Consider the following 22913-nt stretch of genomic DNA (forward strand, 5'->3'; position numbering starts at 1 on the left):
AACCATATGATCCTAATTTTGTAAAAATCCTTAAAAAGAAAAAATTAAGCCCTGAAAGGATTTTTGTTAAACCCTAATGCTGCGATTAATCAGAGGTAGGATGATAGGAGATCTTAATTTTCTTCTTTACACGTGAATGTGCTTTGTAGATTTTATGCTATCGGCATAAATGCTTTTATATTCAGAAAAAAAAAAACGCATGATAAAATACATCCTATATGGGGTAATTTAAAAAACATTTTCACACATTTCAAAGTGCAGAATTACAAATAGTCAATACCTTTTATTAACATAATGATATAAAAAAATTTTAGTGTGATATACAGAATTCCCAGAGAGTACTTTTAAAACATTTTAATGCGCTTCTTAAAATCTGAATTTACAAGACACCTTGTCTTACTGCCACTGACCTTTCAGTACAAAAATTTTACAGTATTTGTTTGCTATAAAACTACAACATTAAGATTAGGGTTAGGTAGTTTTTCCCCGTTGGCCATCCCGTTCTAAGGAATGTCCATGAGTCCGCCGCTAGAACCTCTGTATGTCAGACAATAAGTTACACAGATTCTGTACATAATTACAATAGAGTTATTAGAATTCCAGTATGCTGTGACATACTAGCCGCAGCTCAACACCACAGGCAACAGAACTACTATGCACGTGCTATTTGTAGCCAAATATGAGTAGGATGTGAGAGTCCGCCCACTTAGCCAGACCCATTTGGTGGTGAATTTAAAATGGTAGAGAATTAATAATAGCTTTGTTAGGCACTGTTCCAGGCTAATTCCTGAAAAGCCTGGTTGTTCCTAGGAAGCATGCATAATTCATAAACTTTCCCACCCTCAATCCCCCCCAAACCCCACAACTTCATAACACTCTTTAATAGCTATATAAAAATAATCTGTCTTAAGGTTTGAGCTTTGCTTCAAATTCTTAAAAGTATCTAAAGGATTTTACATTCTCTTCTTTGATTTAGGTTTACTATATTACATCAGTTTCATCAAGTTTGAATAAAATAACTGAATATGGTTTGGCCAAGTTTTATAGGCACACAATTGAAACTGCGAACGCCAGGCGGGCAGGGGTCTCTCCGCAGCCCCCAGACTGCATGCAGGGCGCTCAGCAAATAGCACGAACGACCTGAAAGCCTCAGACGCTGCCGCCAATGCTTCCAAGTCTGTCGAACTGTAATAAAAGTAACAATTCAACACAATTCCATGTACCGAGAAGAATTCATATTGTGGAGTTACCACAACAGGTACTGTAACGGCACAGCATGGAGTCACAAAGCTGGGACAGTCGTCTCAGACTAAATGCTGGTTAATCTTCCCCAAACAACGCGTCTAAGCTGACAGCCCCAAATGGCACTTACTGAGTATTCGTGACAACAAATGCAGACAACTGGGCACACCTGTTTCAATAATGAAACCAGCAGAGGCAGTGCCGTGTGGCCACAGCAGGGCCTCGGGTCTGAGAGTGGGGAGGGCAGGCCAGGACTGCCTCCCTCCATCACTCTGCTCCTCCCCAGGGGCCTCAAGTTCTTTCTGGCAGGAATTCTATACATGAAGTTGTCATTTGAAGTGAGAATAAATAATTGAATTTTTAAAATCAAGAATGGTATTTTTTAGCCTAAAACAAGTGCAAACTCGCAGCACAGCAGAGCGCTCGTGATCCCTTGCCGCAGCCACTCCAGGCCCCCTCGCGGGCGCCCACCTGTTCAAATACCGACTGACAAAGGTCCTCGAAGATGAAAACATTTCTTCAAATAGTCAGGAAGTGGCTCCTAAAATGAGATTTGGGGATCCTTGGGACGGGTCCGTAAAAGCAGAGGGCACAGCATTCCATGAAGACTGGAGTCTTTTCTGGTGGCTGCAGACAGTGTGGTGTCTTCACAAGCCCCAACACCTCTGACCGGCTCCCGCACCAGGAGGCCGGGGACCACACCTGTCTCAGGAACGTGGGGTCGACAGGCGGCACTCACATGTTGTAGGCGACATAGATGGGGTCCAGCTGGTCAGCCAGGAAGCCATCGCGCAGGTGCATGCGCTGCTTCTCGCCCCGAGAGTTGATGGGGATCACACCTGGGTCCACAATGACCACCACACCCACGACCAGGTGATGCTCCTCCAGCACGACGTTTGTCACCAGGGCCACCAGGTCCAGCGCATCCTGCTCCAGCCCATCCAGCTCCACCACCACCACCAGCAGGTTGGTCCAGGTGAACACGGCACTGCAGGGACAGGGAGGGGTAGATGGCATCATGCATGGGACGGGCACAGGCTTCTGGGAGCAAATGGACAAGTGGGAAATGGTGCAGGTACAGGGTAGTTGGCCTGCACTACTGCCCAACATAATTTGAAGTTGGGCTAAATGTGTTTTATGGGAATCTGTATTCTAATTGAAGTCCTTCATAAGAACCAGTAGTATTATTTGATGTTGAAAGCTGTATGTGTCCCAATTCAAGCTCCCTTCAAAGTGAAGTCATGGTGAGTCATGACCACTTAAATGTAAAAATTCACATTAAAAACAGAAACACTTCAGGATAACTGTAGACACCTCATGTTTTGGGGGCCAGACTCTTGCTTTACAGGTGGTCGGGAAACGAGAAAGAGAGGCTGCGAGGGGCTTGGGGTCTGCTGCTGGAGAGGCAGGTGTCCGCCAGCACACCCCCCCCCCCCCCCGTGGAGAGCGTCTGCAGGGACAGAGGCTGCAGGGACAGGGGCTACCGGGCAGGGCGGGACGTGGCTCTCACCACTCGGCGATGCTCCTGTGGGCTCGAACCACGGACGTCTCGATGTCTATGGGGTGGTAGCGCATGCCTCTCAGCTCCAGCGTCTCGTCCAGAGATCCGACCACGTACAGCGCGTCGTGCCGCTCTGTGAACACGGTGCAAACACCTCAGAAGGGCACCCGGGGAACGGCGGCACCTTCCACGTATCCGCAGCAGCCCCGAGCCGCGCTCTGTGGGACGGGGCCCCGCTGTCCACACAGCAGGTGACAACTGGGCCTCCTTGGAGGTGGTGCCGTCCCCTCGGTCCCACGCGAGGGCGCCTCTGCAGCCAGGAACACCTCAGGAAAGTCAGGCCAACGCGTGAACACATATTTAGAAATAATCTGTACCATGTCTGGAAACAAAACAGCATCTGTAGGGACACCAGAAGTTCTGACTCGATCTGGTAAACCTGCTGTGGCCTCGGGGACCCTGCAACTTTCAGGGTCATGCAAGGGGAGGGCCTGGTGGCCTGATCACTAACACCCCCACATCCTCAGCAGAGGCCGAGGGTCCAAGGCCGGTGAGGGACACCCACAGTGGCAAAACAGTAATATTCAGAGAAAACTGCTATCAGAGCACCCCCAAGTCCTTCACCCCCGCACCTGAAGATACACGCTCACAGCACAGGGTGAGGGGTCAGCAGGAGTCCCTGAGCTGTTGAGGCATGAACGTCAGACTCTCGGGCCACAGCGGCAGGCCTCCCGTGCGGTGTGGACGGACCCCACCACACATGCGGCCCGTGTGCAGGGGGTGAAAGGTAACCCTCACCTCCACTGGCGTCAGTGAGCTCTGTTCTTCGAAGGAAACCCAGGTAGCCAGTCCTTGCCCAAATGGTCTGTGTGTCTCCAAAACTCAGCCGGGCACTGAAGTGGTCAGCGTGGAGCGCCTCCTCCCCATAGACCGTGTAGTAGCCGGTGGCGTTGTGGGGGCTGCTCACCCAGATCTGGTGGGGCCCAGGGGACAAGAATGTTGGCACGTCACAAACGCTGGGCACAGGTTCTGCCGTGAGACAGCCACTGGCCGAGTGAACAAAGGCAGGGGGAGGGGGAGTTGTTTCAGTGTCTCTCGTCTTGTGGCTCGAGCAAAACTGCAGGCACAGAGAAAGCAGACAAGCAGCTTTTCTCTCCTTGGAGCGAAGCGACCCCTCCTTCGCCCTAGGAGCCACCGGTGGGACTCTGTGGCACGGATGAGCTCACAGAGGCGCCTCCCTGCTGCTCACGTCGAACTACTGTTGACAGTGAGAAGGAGTCGGGAGCTCGTCCCACATCCACAGAGGGACCGGTGAAGGGGCTGAGGGCTCACAGGACGGAGCGGGCACGGCCACTACACTCGCCCTGCAGACATGCTAAGTTCACATGCATCCACGCACCCTTGTCTGCCGCACCCGTGCTAGCAGTACCCAGGGTGTTGTGGGGTCCCCTAGGGAGTCCTTCTACACACTGGGCCCATCCAGGACCCACAGTCTCCTCCCCAGACTGAGCGCCTGGCTCTAGACGCAGGCAGCCAACAGGCCTTCTGCCAAGAGGTGGGTTTCCCAACCTGGCACAGACCCTTTGTGACTATCTCGGGGACAAACTGTTACCCTAACAGGCCAGGGTCCAGCTGGCCAGCAAGAGGGACGGCTGAGGGAGGCCCCATGCTGACCACACCCAGCCCTGGCACAGGCACACCTTCCAGTCGGGACACCAAGCGACCTCTGGGAGGCCCTGTGTAAATACCCCCGAGCCCCCATCCACCGGGACCACAAGGGTCCTTGTACCCTCCTGGCATGCCCGCAGGCCTGGAACCCATCGTAACAGACCAACTCGGGCCTCTACTAGGCTCCTGGGGGACAGTCCCCCCTGCCCCGCGTTACTCTAGACCCACTCCCACGCATTCGTGCAAAGCCTGCACCCTCTGGGTGTCAAGGACCCTCCCTCAGGGACTGCTTTTCTAGGGGAGGTGCAGTTTCTGTGCAGCTCCTCAGGCCCCCCAGTTCCTACAGAACTTGAGGTTTCCCTTTGCTGGAGGGCAACCCTGGGGTGGGCTTCATCCTGCAGGACCCAAAATCCTCTGCTGAGAATTCCCGACTCTGGGACGGATAGGGGAGAAGGGAAGGGACAGCTGCTGAGGCCATGGGGGCTCCGGGTCCCCTGCCTTACCTCTCCCAGGTGTGAGTCTCCAAGGGGCCCTTTGGTCTCCGTGTGCGCGATAATGACCTTTACCCCAGGGAGGATCTGGAAGGAGAGTGACGTGCACATGTTAATGATGGGGATGGTTAGAAACCAACCTAAACTTGACTTTGAATTTTAATCGAAGTAAGAGACTTTTTTTTTTTTTTAAAGTAGGCTACATGCCCCAGTGCACAGCAGGCTTGAACTCATGACCCTGAGATCGAGACCTGAGCTGAGATCAAGACTTGGATACATAATGGACTGAGCCACCCAGCCACCCCCATAAGAGACCCTTTAATAGGTAAAATAAATAGTGAATCTTAGCAAAATTATCCCAGTTCCTAAGAACCGACCGTATTTTGGATTTCAAGAGGGGTGAGGAGGGTTTGTTTCCGTGAGCATCTGCCGTACCTGAGGTCTTTCATTAAGGACGCAAGACGACGACCTGCCCCTTGTAGGGCACACGAATGTGGGGTGCCGTCCACACATCACGCCTGCCTGCAAGGGGCTCTGTCGGCCCCATGAGCCCCAGTCCTGCACCGGGAAGCTAGCCAACAGGGCACGGCTGGCGCAGGCACACGGGGGCACCGGCTCTTCCCCAGCAGCCTCGGAGAACACTCCGGGGAGGTGCCTCAGCTCAGGGGACCCCAGGCCTGGGCCCCTGTCAGGCCACCCAGACACCTGTTCTGTCTCCGGTGGCTTCCCACATGAAACAGAGGTCAGTGGGGACCTCCAGGCAGGTGGGAAGGGTCAAAGGGTCACGGGAAGGTGTGGATGCAGGCGCTGTTGCCCATGGTCACCCTCCCACCTCCCCCCGCAGCTTCAGCCACACTGGCTCCTCTGCAGCTTCCACTCCCACTCCAGGACCTTTGCAACAGCTGAGACTCCTGCCCCACGTCACTGCGGCTGTCCCTCCTCAGGAGCCTGACCTTTCACCCTCCACACCCACCCCTCCATAGACCCATGGGCTGGTCCTGTTGCCGCCCCACTGCCCTGTCCCTCTCTGGGCACTTCCCTGCCTCCCTAGAGGCAGCTGTGACCACCAGGGTGTGTGAGCAGAGCTGGGGCAGCCCTTCCAGGCTGCGTGAGCCATGCCAGCCTCCACGTCTCGCCTCTGGGACTGTGTAGGTCTGGGACAGGTCGCTACCTGTGCTCTCGACCCTACCACGATGTGCGGCGAGAGCCGTGGGAAGCCCTATGATTGGGGGCTGTCTGTTCCTGGCCACACTGGGGACACAGCCCCGCCCTCGAACCTGCTGTCTCCTGGTGCCCAGCAGCTTAGTCACAGCACCCAGGCCATATCCCCATCTTCATCACTGCCTGGTAGGGCCGTGTGGGTACTCTTCTTTCCTCAAACATTCCCTGGTTCTGAGGACGCCTGCTCTCCAGATACCCGTGAAGGCATGGGGCCCCGAACCAAGAGGCCCATGGCCTCAAGCCCCACAGTGGGAGATCCTTCTGGGCTTCTGTACCTGAAGCCCTCCCGTTCTAGGCGTTAGCTCAGAGGTGTCCTTGTGTGTGCTAGTGGGGAGGAGAGGAGCCCTCTGCATCAGCCCAGTCCCAACCACAGTCGACCTGTGTCCATTAGGACATTTTTATTTTTATTTATTATTATTATTTTTTAATGTTTATTTTTGAGACAGAGAGAGACAGAGCATGGACAGGGGAGGGTCAGAGAGAGAGAGGGAGACGCAGAATCCAAAGCAGGCTCCAGACTCTGAGCTGTCAGCACAGAGCCCGACGCGGGGCTTGAACTCACAGGCCGTGAGATCATGACCTGAGCTGAAGTCGGACGCTCAACCGACTGAGCCACCCAGGTGCCCCCATTAGGACATTTTTAGCCCTCAGCACCCACCAGGGGCTAACATAAGAAAGGACCTGGGTGTAAGTCCCAGCTTCCACTACCTTTCCAGACTCCGTCAATGGCAGACTGTGCGGAGAACCCCGTTCTACCAAACGTACCCTAAAAATTAACAAGGGAAAAGGTAATCAGAAACTGATTATCACTGTAACGGTCAGTCAGTGGACAACACCACACCTCCAGGGTTTTGCTCACGACCTTGCTGTGACCTTGGAGCAGCGACTACCAGCTCCACATGCACCAGCCCCAGCTGCCTGGCTTACATGCCACCGCTCAGGGTAGGGGCTTGCTCTAGGGTTCTTGGGGCCCTCCCTGGACCAGATGGCCCCACTCCAGGAGGCTTCACCACTGTTTACCTCAAGCTGCAGCATGGCCACGTTTGAGGATCCAGAGCCAGGATCAAGCTTCAGAGCTGGGAGGGACCCAGACTCACAGGTACATACCGTGGCCCCCAGCACACATTTACTGATGTAAAAACTAAGTCCTGTCTTAAAATGGTATCATGTGGAAAACATCCTTGCCTTGGCTGGTTTGCCTGTTTTCTATCCCACGAGAAGACACATGCCAAGTGTTCGTACCTGACATCATCCCTCCTGGTCATGGGAACAACAGATACCGGGATGCTGCCTGAGCTGTGCTGACACAAGGGAACAAGAAGGAAGCCCAGGCTCCCCCAGGGGACTCAGCCAGCCAGCTGCCAACGCCGGGGTGCTGGGAGGTCCAGTCAGGGCAGACCCAGCCTGCAGAACTTCACCTGTGGGCGTGGCGGACCCTCACCTGTCATGGCGCAGCGCCCTCATGTCCACGTAGACGGTGGTGGGGTCTGGGCCGGCCGTGCCCTGGAAAGGAGAGCAGCAGAGGACCTTCATCTCATTTTCAGGAGTGTGTCCCCATCTACACGGGCACAAGCCGTGTGACAGCTCTTCCTGGGTCCTCAGGGGACGCCCAGGAAGGCAGCTGCTCTGCTCAGGGCACTGAGCATGCCCAGGGGCATGGATGGCTTCTGTCCAAACATCTATGTGGCTTGACAACATTCAGAGACTTGTCCAATAACACTGACTGGAAATCTCAAATCCTGCAGTTTTACGTGTCTGCTCTAACACTTGTCTGTTCCTGCTGGTCCCTATACTCTGTGCTTGGTGAAAACACCACCGTAGGTTTTGGAAGGCATTTTCACCAGCTGTCAGATTGGGCCTGGCCTCTCACCAGCCGACCGGCTTCTCCTGAGGGCTGAGCATGGCAGAGGCTCTCCCAGGGATCGGCCCGAAGGACGTCTCCCTGCTCTCCTCTCATCAGACACTTGGGCACTGGTCCTGCCGAGGATGTTATATGTTCCATTTAATCGATAAGAAACATCGCATTAAATGGACACTCTGGTCAACATCACTGTCTAAAGATGCCAGACAGTGTAGCCTATGTCTGCCCTGGAATTAAAACAACAATGATTGTTTGAGACCAAACACTGCTCTTCCTCCAGAGGTAACGCTAGGACTGTTAAATTCTTTTGAAAATAGCTTTGCTCTTATATTTGGTTTCAAGGGAGCTTTTATATAACATGCCAATAACATCCACTGTGAGCAAAGTCAGACAGCAAAGGAAACATGTATTTGTCTGGAATTCACAAGAAGGTCACATGAACTCATGGGGGAAGCACAGAGGTGCCTTGAGGTTGAGGTCAAGGTCGTACCTGCTCAGCCAGCTTTCCCAGCCTGTTGGGCTGACAGAGGCAAAGAAGGCCAGCAGAGCGAGACAGGGAGGAGACAGCCACAGGAAACACAAACAGAAAGCAACAGGCCACGTGAGAAACACACAGTAAGAGAAAGCAAAATATGTCACTGCATCTCAAAGCGCAAACATGAACAATCCGTTAAGATTTTCGCAATCATACGTGGCATCCCACGCGCCGACAATAGAATAGATACCTTCAAATATCGAGTAAATGCTGAGCAGAGAGTAAGGTCTTCACTTAGAGCCGCTAACTGTGCATCAACAGCTGACCGATGCTCAGTCATACTTTCTACACTAGAGAGGGATATTAGGAGGGGACCCTAGCCCACCTCCTCCTGCCACATAGCAAGGGTCTGTGGCTTGGAGAGGATAGCAGTCTTCAAGGTTGAGAGGACATCAGCAGCAATGCCAGGAGAACAGGAGGACAGTCTCTGCATGTAAGACCTGCCCTGTGCCCGGCAGGTGCGCCCCGGCCGAGGACCAGGGCTGAGCAAAGGCCCCGGAAGCCTGGCAACAGCCCGGGATCTGGGCCCGCTCTGGCTCCAGTGGTGCCTCTTCTGCCCTGTAGTTCCAGAACCACTTCGTGGAGTAAGGCATTCAGTATGTTTTTAGAAAGAAGTGAAATGGAGATACTAGCACCAAATCTGGAAAACAGCCAGTCATCTGAAGAAGCAGTAAACAGCACTACAAGTGAGCTATTCAATTTCTGAAACTTCGTGTTTCCTTTTAACAAGTAAAATACCTTAATGTTTCAAAAACTAATTTAGGGCAATACAAATCACCACATTAATTAATGTTTCAATTTAAAATTGCTAACTGTCTTTACAAGTTTATCTTGCTTTAAAAAATTAGCTACATATTGTTTCCTTTGAGATTTTTCCCGGTAAGTTAATAGTCACTGTTCAAGAACAACTTGTGTTGTTTCCAAGTAAGCCTTTGTTCATCAACAAGACTAGAACATCTTTTAAATAACAACCTCCTGGCTCACAAAGCTGACCGGTTCTGTGTAAGTGAAAACACCAAGGGCTCAGAGGGCAAGCAGGGAGGACAGCGCACGCAGGGAGGACGAGGACTGCAGAAGACCGGTGCAGGCCTTACCTGGAGGCAGATGGCCACGTTGACCCTACACCCGAACGTGGTGCTCACAGCGCGCGCTGGCAGCCCCAGGTCCTTGAACAGCTTGGAGAAGGACTGTGTGAGCGCGATCCTGGGCCGCTCCTCAGCTACCACCATGCAGGTGCGCACACAGGACAGGTTCACCCCCTTCGTCTGCAGGCAGGGCGGGCAGGGCAGGGACGCTAGTCCCAGTGGAGATGCAGATCCCACCTCCCCAGCTGGTCCTGGTTCCTCAGGGTCCTAAGTTTGGATGCACTGGAGGGTGCCCCGCCCCCCACTCCTGGCATCCAGGTGGCTCCCGCCCCTGCACACAGCTCTGGCTCCACCCCAGGCCTCAGGGGACCCTGAGGTGCACTGCTCAGAGCTAGTATAGGACCCGCCCCCCCTTCCCCGGTACCCCTGCACTCTGGCCCCTGCACCCCTGCCTGGGTCTCACACTCTCCTTTGCTGTGTGGGCTGTGCCGATAAAGGGAGTGACCTCTAGAGGTGCAGGGAAGAGGGCCCATGAAGCCAGTGCGGCTCAACTCCTGGAAAGGGTTTTCTCTGTTTCCATAAACGGCTTGAACAGATCTTGGGAGGTTTTTTTTTTTTTTAAACGTTCCCAGGGGCCCAGTTTAGAACCAACGCAGGAGCCCCTGGTTTGGGCACTTTGAGATGAAGGAAAGCAGGGTGCAGGGCAGGCCTCAGTGGCAGACAGGGGGTTGCGCTCACCCTGAGGACACCGGTCTGCGCGCCCAGGCCCTTGGTGCACATTTCCATCACGGAGTAGGAGCAGAAGGTGACGCGGGCCTTGTACTGGCTGACGGCTGACAGCCACAGGGACACGTTGCTCTCCAGCTCCAGCGGGGGCACCAGGACTGACTGGTGTCCGGAATAGACGCTGTGAGAGAGAGCACAGGGAGGGTCAGGACAGCAGGACAGCTGCGGCCTCGGCTCTGTGTCAGTCCTCGGCCCATGAGCCTCAGGGATGCCCTGTCCACCTGCGCCAGAAGGGCCTGGGGTGCCCACCTCTCTCCTCCTTCTCTGAGGGCACTTCTTTTCTAGCCAGAACAGGATGCAGTTGTGCCCTAATATCAAGTGGGAGTTTCGATAGAAAGTACTGGGGCGGTGGGGGCAGGAGCAGGGGTGATATACAGGGGTTTAGTCTCCCTCCAAGCACCTCAGAAGGATCCGGGATCACAGTTTGGGTCAGGGTCTGCCGGCTGGAGTCCCTGGCTTTCTTCTTCCAAAGATTTGTCACTACTTCCTAGTATCTGATGAAATTAAGTAGTCTCTTCCCTATTACTAGTAATGAGTACTGTTTATATTTAATGAAAAATATACTTTTACTCTTTTACTCAATTTCAGACCCAGCCTCCAATCCTTTTCACCCCCAAACAAACCCACTCATATGTGTTATCTTAGGCTCGTGAGTATCAAAAATGAGCACCAAAGCTCCAAAGACTTACAGCAGCAATTCCAGCCCTGCAGGTGGGCATGGCACCTGCACACTCACCTGCTGCACACCACCTGCAGAGACACTACCTGCAACATCACCCGCACACTCATCTGCACACTCACCTGCACAGACACCACAGGGCGAAGCCAAGGCCGCAGTAGGGGTCAAGACAGATGGCGATCTGCCTCGAGGGGTACAGCTCACACTGTAGCTTTATGGAGCGGCACAAGGCACTTGTGGCTGCGTGCGACATCTGAAGTACAATGAAAGATCTGGTCAGTGATGTGAGGGGAGAGAGAACAGTGGCCGCCAACCACAGCCGCCAGGCACGTTTATTTCCTTAAAGGGTGGCTGCTCAAATCTGCATACAAACCAAATAATACACAGGAAAATGTACACTAAAAACCTTCTAAATGAGATTTCAGAATAATAAAAAAATTGAATGGAGCTCTTGGCTCCTGGTAAGGAGACAGACTCATCAAAGCCACCTGCTCCCAAAGACAGTCGTAAATCTGAGTTTAGATGTTACCACAGAACATCAAAATATGCACTATTCTCAGGCTCACCTAATTTGGGGGGTTTACTGGTAGTTAACACAGACTTCAAGGAACAGTATTGTTGCTTCAAGCTGTGGATAAGAGTGAGGGCCTGCATAAACCCACACCCACCATCCTCTCCGCCCACCCCATCAAAGGCTGAAGCAAGTAAGAGCTATGATCACAGGGCTCACCTTCACACCTGCTAAGATCCCTGTAGTCGACACGCTGAAATCCAAGTATGCGAGCAGGTCTGGGGACGGTGGCCTGAAAATGCTAGCCACCTTCTTTTTTGGTATGTCATCTGTTGAACCAGAGACACCAGTAATGTTAATGCTACTTCAGGCTCTCATAGGGAGGAAGGAAACAGGATTCATACCTGGGGAGTCTGGGGGAGAGTGAGTGCAGAACAGAGGGAGGCCTCAAGGCAGCAGGCCACATGGGTACATGGGGAAGTGCATGTAAAAAAAATTTTTTTTAATGTTTATTATCTGAGAGAGAGAGAGAGAGAGAGAGAGAGAGGAAGCAGGGGGGGGCCAGAGAGAGAGGGAGACACAGAGTCCGAAGCAGGCTCCAGGCTCTGAGCTGTCAGCACAGAGCCCAACGCAGGGCTCTGACCCACAGACCGTGAGATCATGACCTGAGCTGAAGTCGGTCGCCCACATGACTGAGCCACTCAGGTGCCCCGGAAGTTCATTTTAACCTTCAAGGAAATGTCATGTGGAGCAGACCCACCGTGACGGCTTTGAATGTGTGGTGACAGTGGGTGAAGTGGACACAGAGGGAAGACAAGTCATGAGAGCCGAACAGGAAGCCGCTTCATTTAGCAGCGGGAGAGCTCAGAGGTGCAGGGACCTACTGGAGGTCACAGAGCCTGTGGCAGAGCCAGTGTTAACAAGAACTCTGACCGCAGAGACAGCACTAGGGCCGGGCCCTCAGGGCTGCCGCGCTTCATGGCTCCTATGAGACCGTGAGGCAGACACAAGTGAGGCAAGGGCTGGGGCCCACCCAGTCGTAGCAAGCTGGTGAAGCAATGTGACCCTCTGGAGGCAGTCTGCTCCTAAGCCCGCCCGGGGGCCCCTGGACCAGCCAGCTCCCTGTGCCTACAGACAGGTACTGGGCAGGTCGCCACAGACAACATGGTCCCTGACCTCTTTGCCCGGAGAGCACAGACAGACAGATGCCTGCCAGGTGCGATGGAGAAGGAGGGACTCCCGCGTACTCCACGGCCAGCACCTCAAGTCACTAACAAAGCTTGTGGGTGCTACTAGCTTGGGGTGTCTCCATGGGGAGGGTGACCTCAGGGTCCAAGGCACAGTGGTCCAGGGGTTTACAGCCTTCCTGGTCAGCCCACAAGCAATTCATGGGGCACAGCAGCACTCCCCAATGATGGGGACAAAGGATAGATGTATGTGTGCTATGGGACATGTGTCCCCACAACCACCGACTGCTGTACAGGCATGAGAGGCAGTGAGAGGGGGGGCGGTCCACAGGCACACAGGCTTCATGCAAGGATCTCTGCTCTGGTTCAGAGGCCCCACCATGAGTGAAACCAGGATGCAGGCTGCCAGCAACCCAGTGGCAAGGGCCCTTTTAGCAGCCTCCTCACCACCGACTTCAGCTGCCCTTACCTAACTCTTACTTTTTGGTGGCAATGATGCAACTCCTACAACAAAGAAAGGAAAGGTGGTGTGTCCTGGCAGGGCCAGCACACAACCAACGGTGCTGAGGACAGGTACCTGTATCTAGAATGGTCGGCCAGGTCCTGACGTCCACGGCAGCCGCTGCGTCTTTGGACTTGAGCAGCCGCATGATGGCCTGTGTAGTGAGGACGCAAGCAGACTTGCTGACCTGCAGGGCACAGGGGTTGAAGGCGTGAGTGAGACGCAGGGCCTGGGAGAGATGACACATGAGACCTCTGGTCTACCGGAACAAGGGCCCTCCCATCGGGCCTGCCTGGCCGTCCACAGCGCACAGGTACCTCTACGATCATCTTGACGGTGGGAAGCGTGGTGGCCAGGTTCTGGGGGTGCGGAGGCCGCACGGTGACAGGCACACAGCCGCAGTACAGGCAGCCATAGAAGGCGGCAATGAGGTCCACCCCTGGGAAGACACATGGTGAGAGGGGGTCAGTGCAGGGTGGAGTGTGGCTCACAGCGCCTAGTACCACGGAATGATAAAGCAGGGTTCCTGTCACGTGCTACGTGGATCAAACACAACTTCTCCAAACTAATACGATATTGAGACAGGGAAACTGTCTCAATAAAGGACTCCATAAAAATCTTTTTGCTCCTTTTCCTGATTCTATTCTTGCTAGGATCTGCATCCCTTTACACATGCCTCAGAATGCAAACAGTGCGTGTCTTCCTTGTGCGGACAAGGAGTTGGCGTATTTCTCCAGAACAGATCACACCCAAGGAAGGAACAGGTGAGGATGCCCAGAGGAAGCCATCATATGCATATTCCAGACCAGGGCACAAGACAAGTGGACACCTAGGCCCCCTGGCTCCAAGGGGTAACACCCGGGCTCTCGTCTTTGTTCTAATCAGCTCCTGGGTGCCTGAGAGGACTCATGCACTGGACCACCATCCTCAGTAAGATCCCCAGATCTTGAAAAAGATGGGACTCTCCTTTCCTTTCTGAGTTTCCCAGACACTGTATGTACCTGCATTCTCTCTACATCCTCAATAAATTCTCCTTTCACCTCCTGCCTTTCTGCATTTGATTTCTATCCTGTGCACAGCCAGGGAACCTCTTGGCTGGTCCTGCATGACCCCCTGGGGTCCCCAGACCCAGCCTGCCAGCTATCAGTATTTCTTGAACTCAGTGCTGTTAGGGATATACAGAGAACTATCCTGAAAGGCTGGGGAGCGGATGGGGGTGTGCATGGCACAGAGAAGGTCACTGAGGGCAGGAGGCCTAGGCCCGGAGAGCAGCACCATGCCTGCCATTCCTGTGTGCAGGGGCCAAGCACAAGGGAGGTGTGCAAGAGCAGTAAGGAACCTTTCTGAGGGGCTGCCTAGCTTGGAAAAGGAGGGGGCATGGGAGGGGGAGGGGTCCACCTCTGCCAGCAGAAGGTGATGAGGAGGATGAGGCAGGGGGTCCACCCCCTCCAGGAGGAGAAGGTGGGGAATGCAGGCAGGGGTCTCTGGAGAACTGGGGACACCAACGCTGCACCTCCTCACAGTACATGTGTCCCGGGCCAGGGCACCCCATCCTGCTCTCAACTGTACATCACAACATGCGACCACCAAAATGTTCCTTCAAATTTCTAAATGTTTAAAATTCCTCATATTTAAAATTTAGGGGGAATTATACCATGCTTAAAACCTGTATTTCCGTCCTGAACTCAGCCCAACTTGAGATGCGTTTCCTGCGCCCCCCACCGTGGAGGCCCCTCTAGATGCTACCCCTCAGAGCACACCAGACCCCACTGGTCAGCCTCAGGCTATTTCAATTCCAGAGTCAAAATAAATATGCCACCTTTCACCCAGCTGGTGGGTTTCACTGGATTACAAGTCCCCAGTGCTCCGTCAGTACCAATAACGTGACACTGCGGCCAGGGCAGCTCAGCACACCAGCCAGGTCCAGCTGGCCCCCCAGTACCGCTGCCACAGGACCATGCATCTGCTCTGTGCCTGTGGGGCAGCCAGGAGGACTGAGTGAAGGGAGAGCAGGTGCTGGCACACAGCAGGCCAGGGCACCTGCATGCACGGTCCCTGCCCCACACGGAACAAGCATAGCCTCAAACCCAGCACGCAAGAGAGACATCACCAGGAGCTCATTTCCTTGAGCTCACAAAATTCATGCTGTTCCCATTATGCTCATATTTCCTCCCATCCCTGGAATCACCAGGTGAACAGGGTGGGGAGAATCCAGTCCCAGCAGCACCCCACTCTTCTGCAGTGTCCAGAGAGCATGGGTTCTTAATCCCTTGGCTCTCACATCCCTTTGAAAATTCGGAGAAAGTCTTGGACTCCCCCTTCATTCCCAAGAAATACACAACACACGCGCTTGTGGCATTTGCAAGATATCTGTGCCCAAGGGAGGTTCTGGGCCTTCCAGCAGGGACCACAGCTTAGCCCTCCAGCTATTAAACTCTCCACCTGCCCGGTTAAATTCATAAAATGTAAATTTAGGGGTGCCTGGGTGCCTCAGTCTTAACCATCAGCTCAGGTCATGGATCTCACAGCTCATGGGTTCGAGCCCTGCATAGGGCTCTGTGTTGACAGCTCAGAGCTGGGGAGCCTGCTTTGGATTCTGTGTCTCCCTCTCTCTGCCTCCACCCCTGCCCCTGCTCCCCCACTTGTGATCTGTCTCTCTCGCTCTGTCTCTCAAAGATAAATAAACATTAAAAAAATTTTTTTTAATCAAAAAAATAAAATGTAAATTTAGACCTTCAGCATGCATTTTCTTTTTTGTTGTTAAAAACAGCTTATGGGGAAGCCTGGGTGGCTCGGTTGGTTAAATGACTGACTCTTGATTTAGGCTCAGGTCATGATCTCACAGTTTGTGAGTTCAAGCTGTGCTGATACAGCAGAGCCTGCTTGGGATTCTCTCTCCCTCTGTAAAATAAATAAACTAAAGAAAAAAAAAAAAAGAAAGTTTTAAGGTGTTCTGCAGTTACTTTAGCCCCAGACTTTCCTGTGTGAGCACTCCTCAAGCTTTGCAGCTCCCACCTGACCCCGGGGGCATGGCCGTACCACAGTAGAGGGTGTGGTGTAGACAGCTCGGGCAGGGGAGAGCACCAGCTTGCCTTACACTGACATGCTGTACGATGTCTGGCATAGACCTGGAAGCCGGGGTAGTTCAAGAGTGGGGACTGCAGTCGCCCTGGGGAAAAGCACCCTACACTCCAGAGAATGAAAAGCAGAGACAGAATTTGAGGCCCGTGGGTTTAGAAGCATTCAAGTTAGCACATCCCTGTGCCAGGAGAGACCAGGCTGCCACCCAACCCCATTCCAGGGATGAGGGAGCATAAGGCAGGCGGACCCCCCAGACCACCCCCAGCTAAGATAGGTATGACATTCCTCAGGTCTCCTGGCTGCCCAAGGGCAAAGGAAAGGGGAAAAACAATGGTTAGCTGATAGAGATCACAGTCATGCAGGACAGGAGTCTCCAACAGTTTACAAATATCTTTGTAAATTACAAGAAAAAGGCAATCTTATCAACAGCCTAATCTCCAGAAACCTGTAGACTCAGTTTCCTGGAGCCCCAGCATCACCCCTCCACAGTGATGTGGGGAACAAAGGCAAGAAGGAAATGGCAGGTAACATTAAATTTCCACATAACCTGCAGCCCATTGACAAACACTTGTGGCAAATAGAGTATAGTTTCTCCAGGAACCCCTTGCTGTCCTAATGTTAATGTCTTACTAGAGGAAAACCTCCTTAGCTTGACAACAGGGAGGCCTCAGGTATCTAGGAGTCCTCATTAGCACATCAAAGTCCCTCTGGAGGGCTCCCTTTCCACTTGACCAACTCCACAGTATGTAATCAGTCACTCCTCACAAGCCCGGTGCGCTCTTCCTGCCCCCGGGTCCTGTCCACGTGCTTTAATAAAATCACCTTTTTGCACCAAAGACTTCTCAAGAATTTTTTCTTGGCCTTTGGCTCCAGATCCCACCCCTCACCATCACTCCAAAACCTCATCAAAATGAGGGTAAGAAAAGAGAGGCTGCATTTGTAGCGGCCACTCCTGACAGCACGGACACAAAGCAGCAACAAGGGGCAGGGGAAGGCAGAAAAGCAGGTGCAAACCTTGTCAACTGTTTTCAGAATTCATTTTGATGGTTACAGTATTTGTACAGTTATTCTGGGAGCACTGCATGTGATGCAGGGCTACATAGCTTAGTAATTATGGGATATCTGAACTCTATCATCTCCCTGTTCTGAAGAAGCAGGAGTCTTGGTATGGAAAAAAGGAGATACACGGCAGGTGAGGTTTGGTAAAGTCCTATGATCCTGGATTTGAATGGGATGTAACACTATGAACTCAGAAGGCAGTGCCTCTCTAAAGATACACTTATTTAGGGGCGCTTGGGTGGCTCAGTCGGTAGGGTGGCCAACTACAGCTCAGGTCATGATCTCGCGGTCTGTTGAGTTCGAGCCCCGAGTCGGGCTCTGTGCTGACAGCTCAGAACCTGGAGCTGAAAGGGCGGGCCTACGCCGGCCAACTCCATCTTGTTCTGTGTCCTTCACCTTGACCACGCCTCCTCCCCTTGAGTAACCTCCCGCTCACCTGCCTAACAGGACTCGGACCCTTCCCCAGCCAATCGGCTGAGGCCACGGCCATTACCTCACCAACTGCCCCTAGGCCCCAATAAAACCTTTGTCCTTTTGAAACTCGCTCTCTCTCCGGTATCTCACCGCTGCGTCGGTGCAGGTAGGGGATTGAGCTCGAGCTAGCTCGAATAAAGGCTCTTTTGCTTTTACATCAGACTTGGCTCCCTAGTGGTCTTTGGGGATCACGAATTCTGGGCATAACAGAGCCTGCTTCCGATTCTGTGTCTCCCTCTCTCTCTGCCCCTTCCCTGCTTGCTCTCTCTCTCTCTCTCAAAAATAATAAACATAAAAAAAAATTTTTTTTAATAAAAAAAGATACATTTATTTATAACTCCCAGTTCTGCTCACTGAAAGAGCCAACAAACAGCAGCCAATCCAGGAGAAACCAGTGTCCCTCACGCCCAGATTTTGTTCTGGGAACTGGGGGGGGGGGGACAGGGGGGCTCCATGGCGAAATGGCTGATCTTAGGTCTGGGGTAGGATGGGCACTAGGGGGACTTGGAGCACCTTGTCACAATAAAGCTGAGGAAGCAGTAAGGGACTAGTGGCCAAGTGCTAAGCCAGCCAGAACAGGCTCCTATTGGCCAAACATGGCAGAACCTGAACTTGATAAGGAAAGTAACTACAAAGGATAAAACCCAACAAATAAGTTTAAGTCTGTGCGTTCATATTGATATGTATATATTTTTAAATTCATTGCTGGGTCACCTTTGGAGTGTGACAGGAAACAAAATTCATTTCATAAAGAACCAACACATATGAATTCTACCACGGGGTAGCCAAATACCAGATGAAGGGGGAGGTTTCTGTGTATTAGTTCTATGGCCAATAAATGGAAAAGAAATGAAAGAATTAGAGTATCACTGTTTTGTGACCCCTAAAGGATTAATGAATGTTAAACACCGAAGCATCAGTCAGTGGCTGCTAATGCCACCAGCAGAGACACAAGCCAGCATGGGCTTCTGGTGAGATCATGCAGGAGCACTTGGTCTTGGCAGAGACACTGGACCAGAGTCTGACCCAGGGCTGGGATCTAGCTGCCAGCCTGCAGGAAACACGGGGCCAAGAACACGCTGCTCTGTAGCATCTGGGCCGTGGGGCCTCTGTAGGTAGGGTCAGACCAGGTCTTCGGTAGATAAATTGTAAAGAGAGGGAAATGGAGAGCCTGTGGATTAAAAGAGACTTTATCAAAGGAAACTGGGAGACCAAGCTGACATGTAGGGTGCTCTCGTCTGTGTGCTCACACCCTAGGGAGCCGGAAGCGGTGACTGCAGAGGTCAGGGGCACAGGCTGCTCCCGGGAGAGTGGAGGAGGTCGTGCTCAGGACAGGGAACGCTAGGGACCGGGCACCTGGCCAACCTGCTGGAGGTTATGAGGGTGTCTGCTCCATAATAACAAAGTGTCCCAGGGAACGCAGAGCCGAGGGAGGTGGCGTGTGCACAGGGCATTCAGGGTGTGCTTACCTGGGGGGTAGACTAAAGCCACATGGTCCCCGACGCTCAGTCGTGCCTTCTCCATCAGGGCGGCGGCAACCCTTTCAGCCCTTTTGTGCAGCTGGACACAGGTTGCAGTGCTGGTGACGGTGCCCTAGGAACACAGTCCCTGGCTGAGCGGAGCTGGTGGGGCAGGGCGTGTGCTCACACTGCACACACCCTGTCCCCAGAACCCTGTGGTTAGGGGCCGGGACCACTGCCAGTCCTACAGACACATCCATTGTCTCTCCCCGTCATCTGTGGAGTTCCTGCAGAACTGCCAAAGGTGGCTCTTTGGCCATCAGTGAAGGGACGGGCCACGAACATCTCAGGAGAGCCTGGAGCAGTGGGGGCCGCTTCTTGTCCAGGACAGAGACACGGCCATTAAAGAAAACTCTTTTGGCTTTTTTGATAAAATATCTTAAATATAACAACATTATAAAGATAAAGCCATAAATGTCTAAGTTCTCAATGCCTAATAATATTCTGCCTCATTGTTTAAATTTCTCTTTTTTAAAATAAGCCATCACCACTCTGCATACCACCCTCAATTCATCCTCTCCCTGCCCAGAAACAACCATCACCCTGGATACATATGCACACAGTAATCACATTAAATGAACAGACATCCATAAGCTGCACGGTTGTGCATGTCAAAGCTCCCGTCCCCCAGGTCAGCGGGCCTGCGCCGCGGTGGGTGCCTGGCCGGATGCACAGCTGCCCCGGCCGCATGGGCTCCTCGTTCACTTCACGTCTCTGCTGAGGACAGCTGGGCTGCAGACCAGCTCCCAGCAAATGTTTCCTTCGCTCGGCCGACCAGAGTCGGGCCGGCCTCACAGCTTGTGTAGTCCTTCTTAAGAAAAGTAACAGGGCAGCTTGGTCTAAACATAATGCCCCAGAACAGACCGGCCCCTGGGAGTGGGAACCCCTCGCTTCTCCTCGACTGGTGCTTCCACTGCACAGGCCAGTGTGCGTGTATGCGGAGCCAGGCACGCAGGCCCTTGAGGCTTCCCGAAGGGGAGCTAGGCTTGTTTCTCCCATCCCAGCCAAGGTGCAGGATGTCAGCGCCAGGCAGATACTGGGAGCCCAGATGTCCAGAGCCCGCCAGTCCCCTTGGACGACCACCTGTACAGCCACAGGCCTGCTGCTGGGTCAAAAGCCAGCACGTCCTCAGGGACCTAAGGACAATTCAAACCCGAAGAAGGCTGACAAACCAAAAGAAATGCAGTTTTACTAGTGACCTTGAGAAAAGTCTAGAATGGATTTGGAGAAGGCCAGGGCTAGTCTTCTGCTGGCTCCTCCTGAGCTCTCCCTTGGCTTTAAAGATGGCCAACCCCTCCACACAGATGCCTGGCAAGCTCCTCTGTGGGGCCCCCACCCTGGGGCCCTCCTCCCTTGAGAAGCACCCCCTGCGCTCAGGTGCTCAGACCACACACCGCGTGAGGGCACGTCTCTCCTCCTCCTCTGAGCTGCCACCTCATGTCTGGGCCCGGCCCCCGCCAATAACTGTTAATTATTGGCTGTCTCCATGCTTTAGAATTCAATCAGTCACAAAATAAATGTTAACACTCTTCTAGATCAGCAGTTACACAGGACGAGGAATATAAAGTCTTTCTTACGGACCGGTTTTCCAGCAGGGAAGACTCACTTCAAGCGTCCCGAGAGCAGGTGCCCTTTTCCTCTTAACACTTTCACTTAACACTTAACACTAACACTTAACACTTAACACCTCTTAACACGATAACTCGGCAGGCATCAATAAATATGTTTTGAATGAAGGGACAGTGGGCAGCAACAAGCAGAAACAAAAGCTGGACCAGCATTTTTCTAAGAGCACAGTGACCTTCCCTTTACTATGTCAAAGTGCACATGTTGTTCTTACGTCTTGTGTGATGCATCTGAGACAGGATTTTTACCGTTATTTAACTTGTCATGTTTCTCTATTTTGCCTACTGGCCCACCCATTGGATGTGAGAGTTACAGCCCCTCCTTTCTATCCTAAGAACTCCAGGTACAGTGTAATCACATCAAAAGGTGCCCAAAATCCTGACAGTGAATTTCTGAATCTATACCAGGATCAGGGCAGTAAGCAGCATTTGCCATGTCAAATCTATAAACAAAAGTCTAAATTCCTAATTTTTACAAAATAAACATTTCCTTTTAACTCATTTACAAGCATACTGTTTGTTTTTTTTATAAGCATACTGTTCTTAATTGGGAAAGGAGCTAATGAGAATTTTCCTGTTAAATATAAGATGGACGGAAACGTTACTGCGTGAATTATGTGACAGCTGAGTGCTCCACAAAGAACGCGGTAGGCAGAGAGGATGGCCTGGCAACAACACCCTGTTCTCCGGGCAGGGACTCTGGGGACAGAGCACCGGGAGCTGGGGAGGGATGGGCACAGGTGGCCTACCTTGGCATTGAGCAGCAGGAACAGCGGGTGGTCGGGGGTGGTGTGCGCCCGCCACTGCAGCACATCCGGCAGGAACAGGAACTGTGTAGAGAGGCCCATCAGTCCACGGCCTTGCCGGGGAGGCGCCTGCCTCGCTTTCCCAGGCACTGGCCACTTGCTGTTACCTTTCTCGCCTGGTCACTGTCCTCCAGGTGAGCCAGCTCCCTCCCTGAGGCCTGGGCGATTCTCTTCCCAGCAACCAGGTTCCCCACGATCATGGAGGCTGGTCCAACCTCTAGGAAACAGGGGCGGAGACCCTGAATGAGAAGGCATGGCTCTGGGTACAGAACTGCCATGTGACTGTACATTTCACTCTTCACTAAGATACAGACGCTCAGGAAACCAGCCACAAGGCTTATGGTAAGTGATGAAGAGAATCTCTCAAATACAAGCAACACCAGACTGAGAAATTTACCAAACGGCATATACCTGGGGGTAGAAGATTTGACCTCAGCCATAACAGAACATTTTAATAGACTTCATTGTTTTACTGCATTTTACATATAAAACAGGACATTAAATCTTTCTTAGTAAGTGTATTTATTTAATGATATTTTATTGGTTCAATAATCAATAAAAGTTATTATTAGCATTTACTAAAACTTTACATAACCAATGGAACAAAAATAACAGTCAAAGCAGGCTTTAAAATTAGTTTTTACAGGTGTGAAATCAGGGAGTAGACAGTGGCCATTTGGGTCTCACCAGCCACGGGACACAGCACCTGTCCCCTGGCACCCGCAGCCTTGGCACAGCTGGCCGCCCCCCCAGCACTGCAGAGGGTCCTTAGATTCCTGACCTCCAAGACTGCTCTTGGGCGTCATTTCTACTCCAGAAGAGTCACAGCCTCACCTTCCAAGCCTAAGACGCCATGCCTGAATGTAGTCACTCCGACGGGTTCCAAGAGACACGTGAAAACCACCACACCACACAGGTGACGTGATGACGTTTGCTCATCTGTGCCTTGGGTCCAGGGAGGCAGGAGGTGGAGACTGACCTGATGTGCCATTCACTATGGCTCTTAACCCCAGCCCCAGAGACGTAGGGCCCAAGAGGGCTGCACCATTTAACCACAGGTATGGCAGCCACCAACATTA

The 22913-nt window shown here is 52.6% G+C and overlaps 1 protein-coding gene across 5 annotated transcripts in view; it reads right to left on the reverse strand.

The window, feature by feature from the left end:
• Window positions 1–248: 248 nt before the first annotated feature.
• The window catches only part of DIP2A (disco interacting protein 2 homolog A), a 117303-nt gene continuing 94638 nt past the window's right edge, over window positions 249–22913 (reverse strand). For all 5 annotated transcript variants that reach the window (XM_042956162.1, XM_042956161.1, XM_042956164.1 and 2 more), the window contains 15 exons: window positions 21942–22051; window positions 21778–21858; window positions 19353–19476; window positions 13587–13708; window positions 13345–13456; window positions 11800–11909; window positions 11192–11322; window positions 10343–10511; window positions 9614–9784; window positions 7565–7626; window positions 6832–6889; window positions 4915–4989; window positions 3542–3716; window positions 2753–2876; window positions 249–2230 (listed from right to left, as the gene is read on the reverse strand). In XM_042956162.1, coding sequence (XP_042812096.1) covers window positions 1978–2230; window positions 2753–2876; window positions 3542–3716; window positions 4915–4989; window positions 6832–6889; window positions 7565–7626; window positions 9614–9784; window positions 10343–10511; window positions 11192–11322; window positions 11800–11909; window positions 13345–13456; window positions 13587–13708; window positions 19353–19476; window positions 21778–21858; window positions 21942–22051 — 1877 coding nt within the window. In that variant the 3' untranslated portion in view covers window positions 249–1977. The remainder of the gene's footprint in view (window positions 2231–2752; window positions 2877–3541; window positions 3717–4914; window positions 4990–6831; window positions 6890–7564; window positions 7627–9613; window positions 9785–10342; window positions 10512–11191; window positions 11323–11799; window positions 11910–13344; window positions 13457–13586; window positions 13709–19352; window positions 19477–21777; window positions 21859–21941; window positions 22052–22913) is intronic.

The sequence above is a fragment of the Panthera leo genome, chromosome C2 (assembly GCF_018350215.1).
Source record: "Panthera leo isolate Ple1 chromosome C2, P.leo_Ple1_pat1.1, whole genome shotgun sequence".
Classification (NCBI taxonomy): domain Eukaryota; kingdom Metazoa; phylum Chordata; class Mammalia; order Carnivora; family Felidae; genus Panthera; species Panthera leo.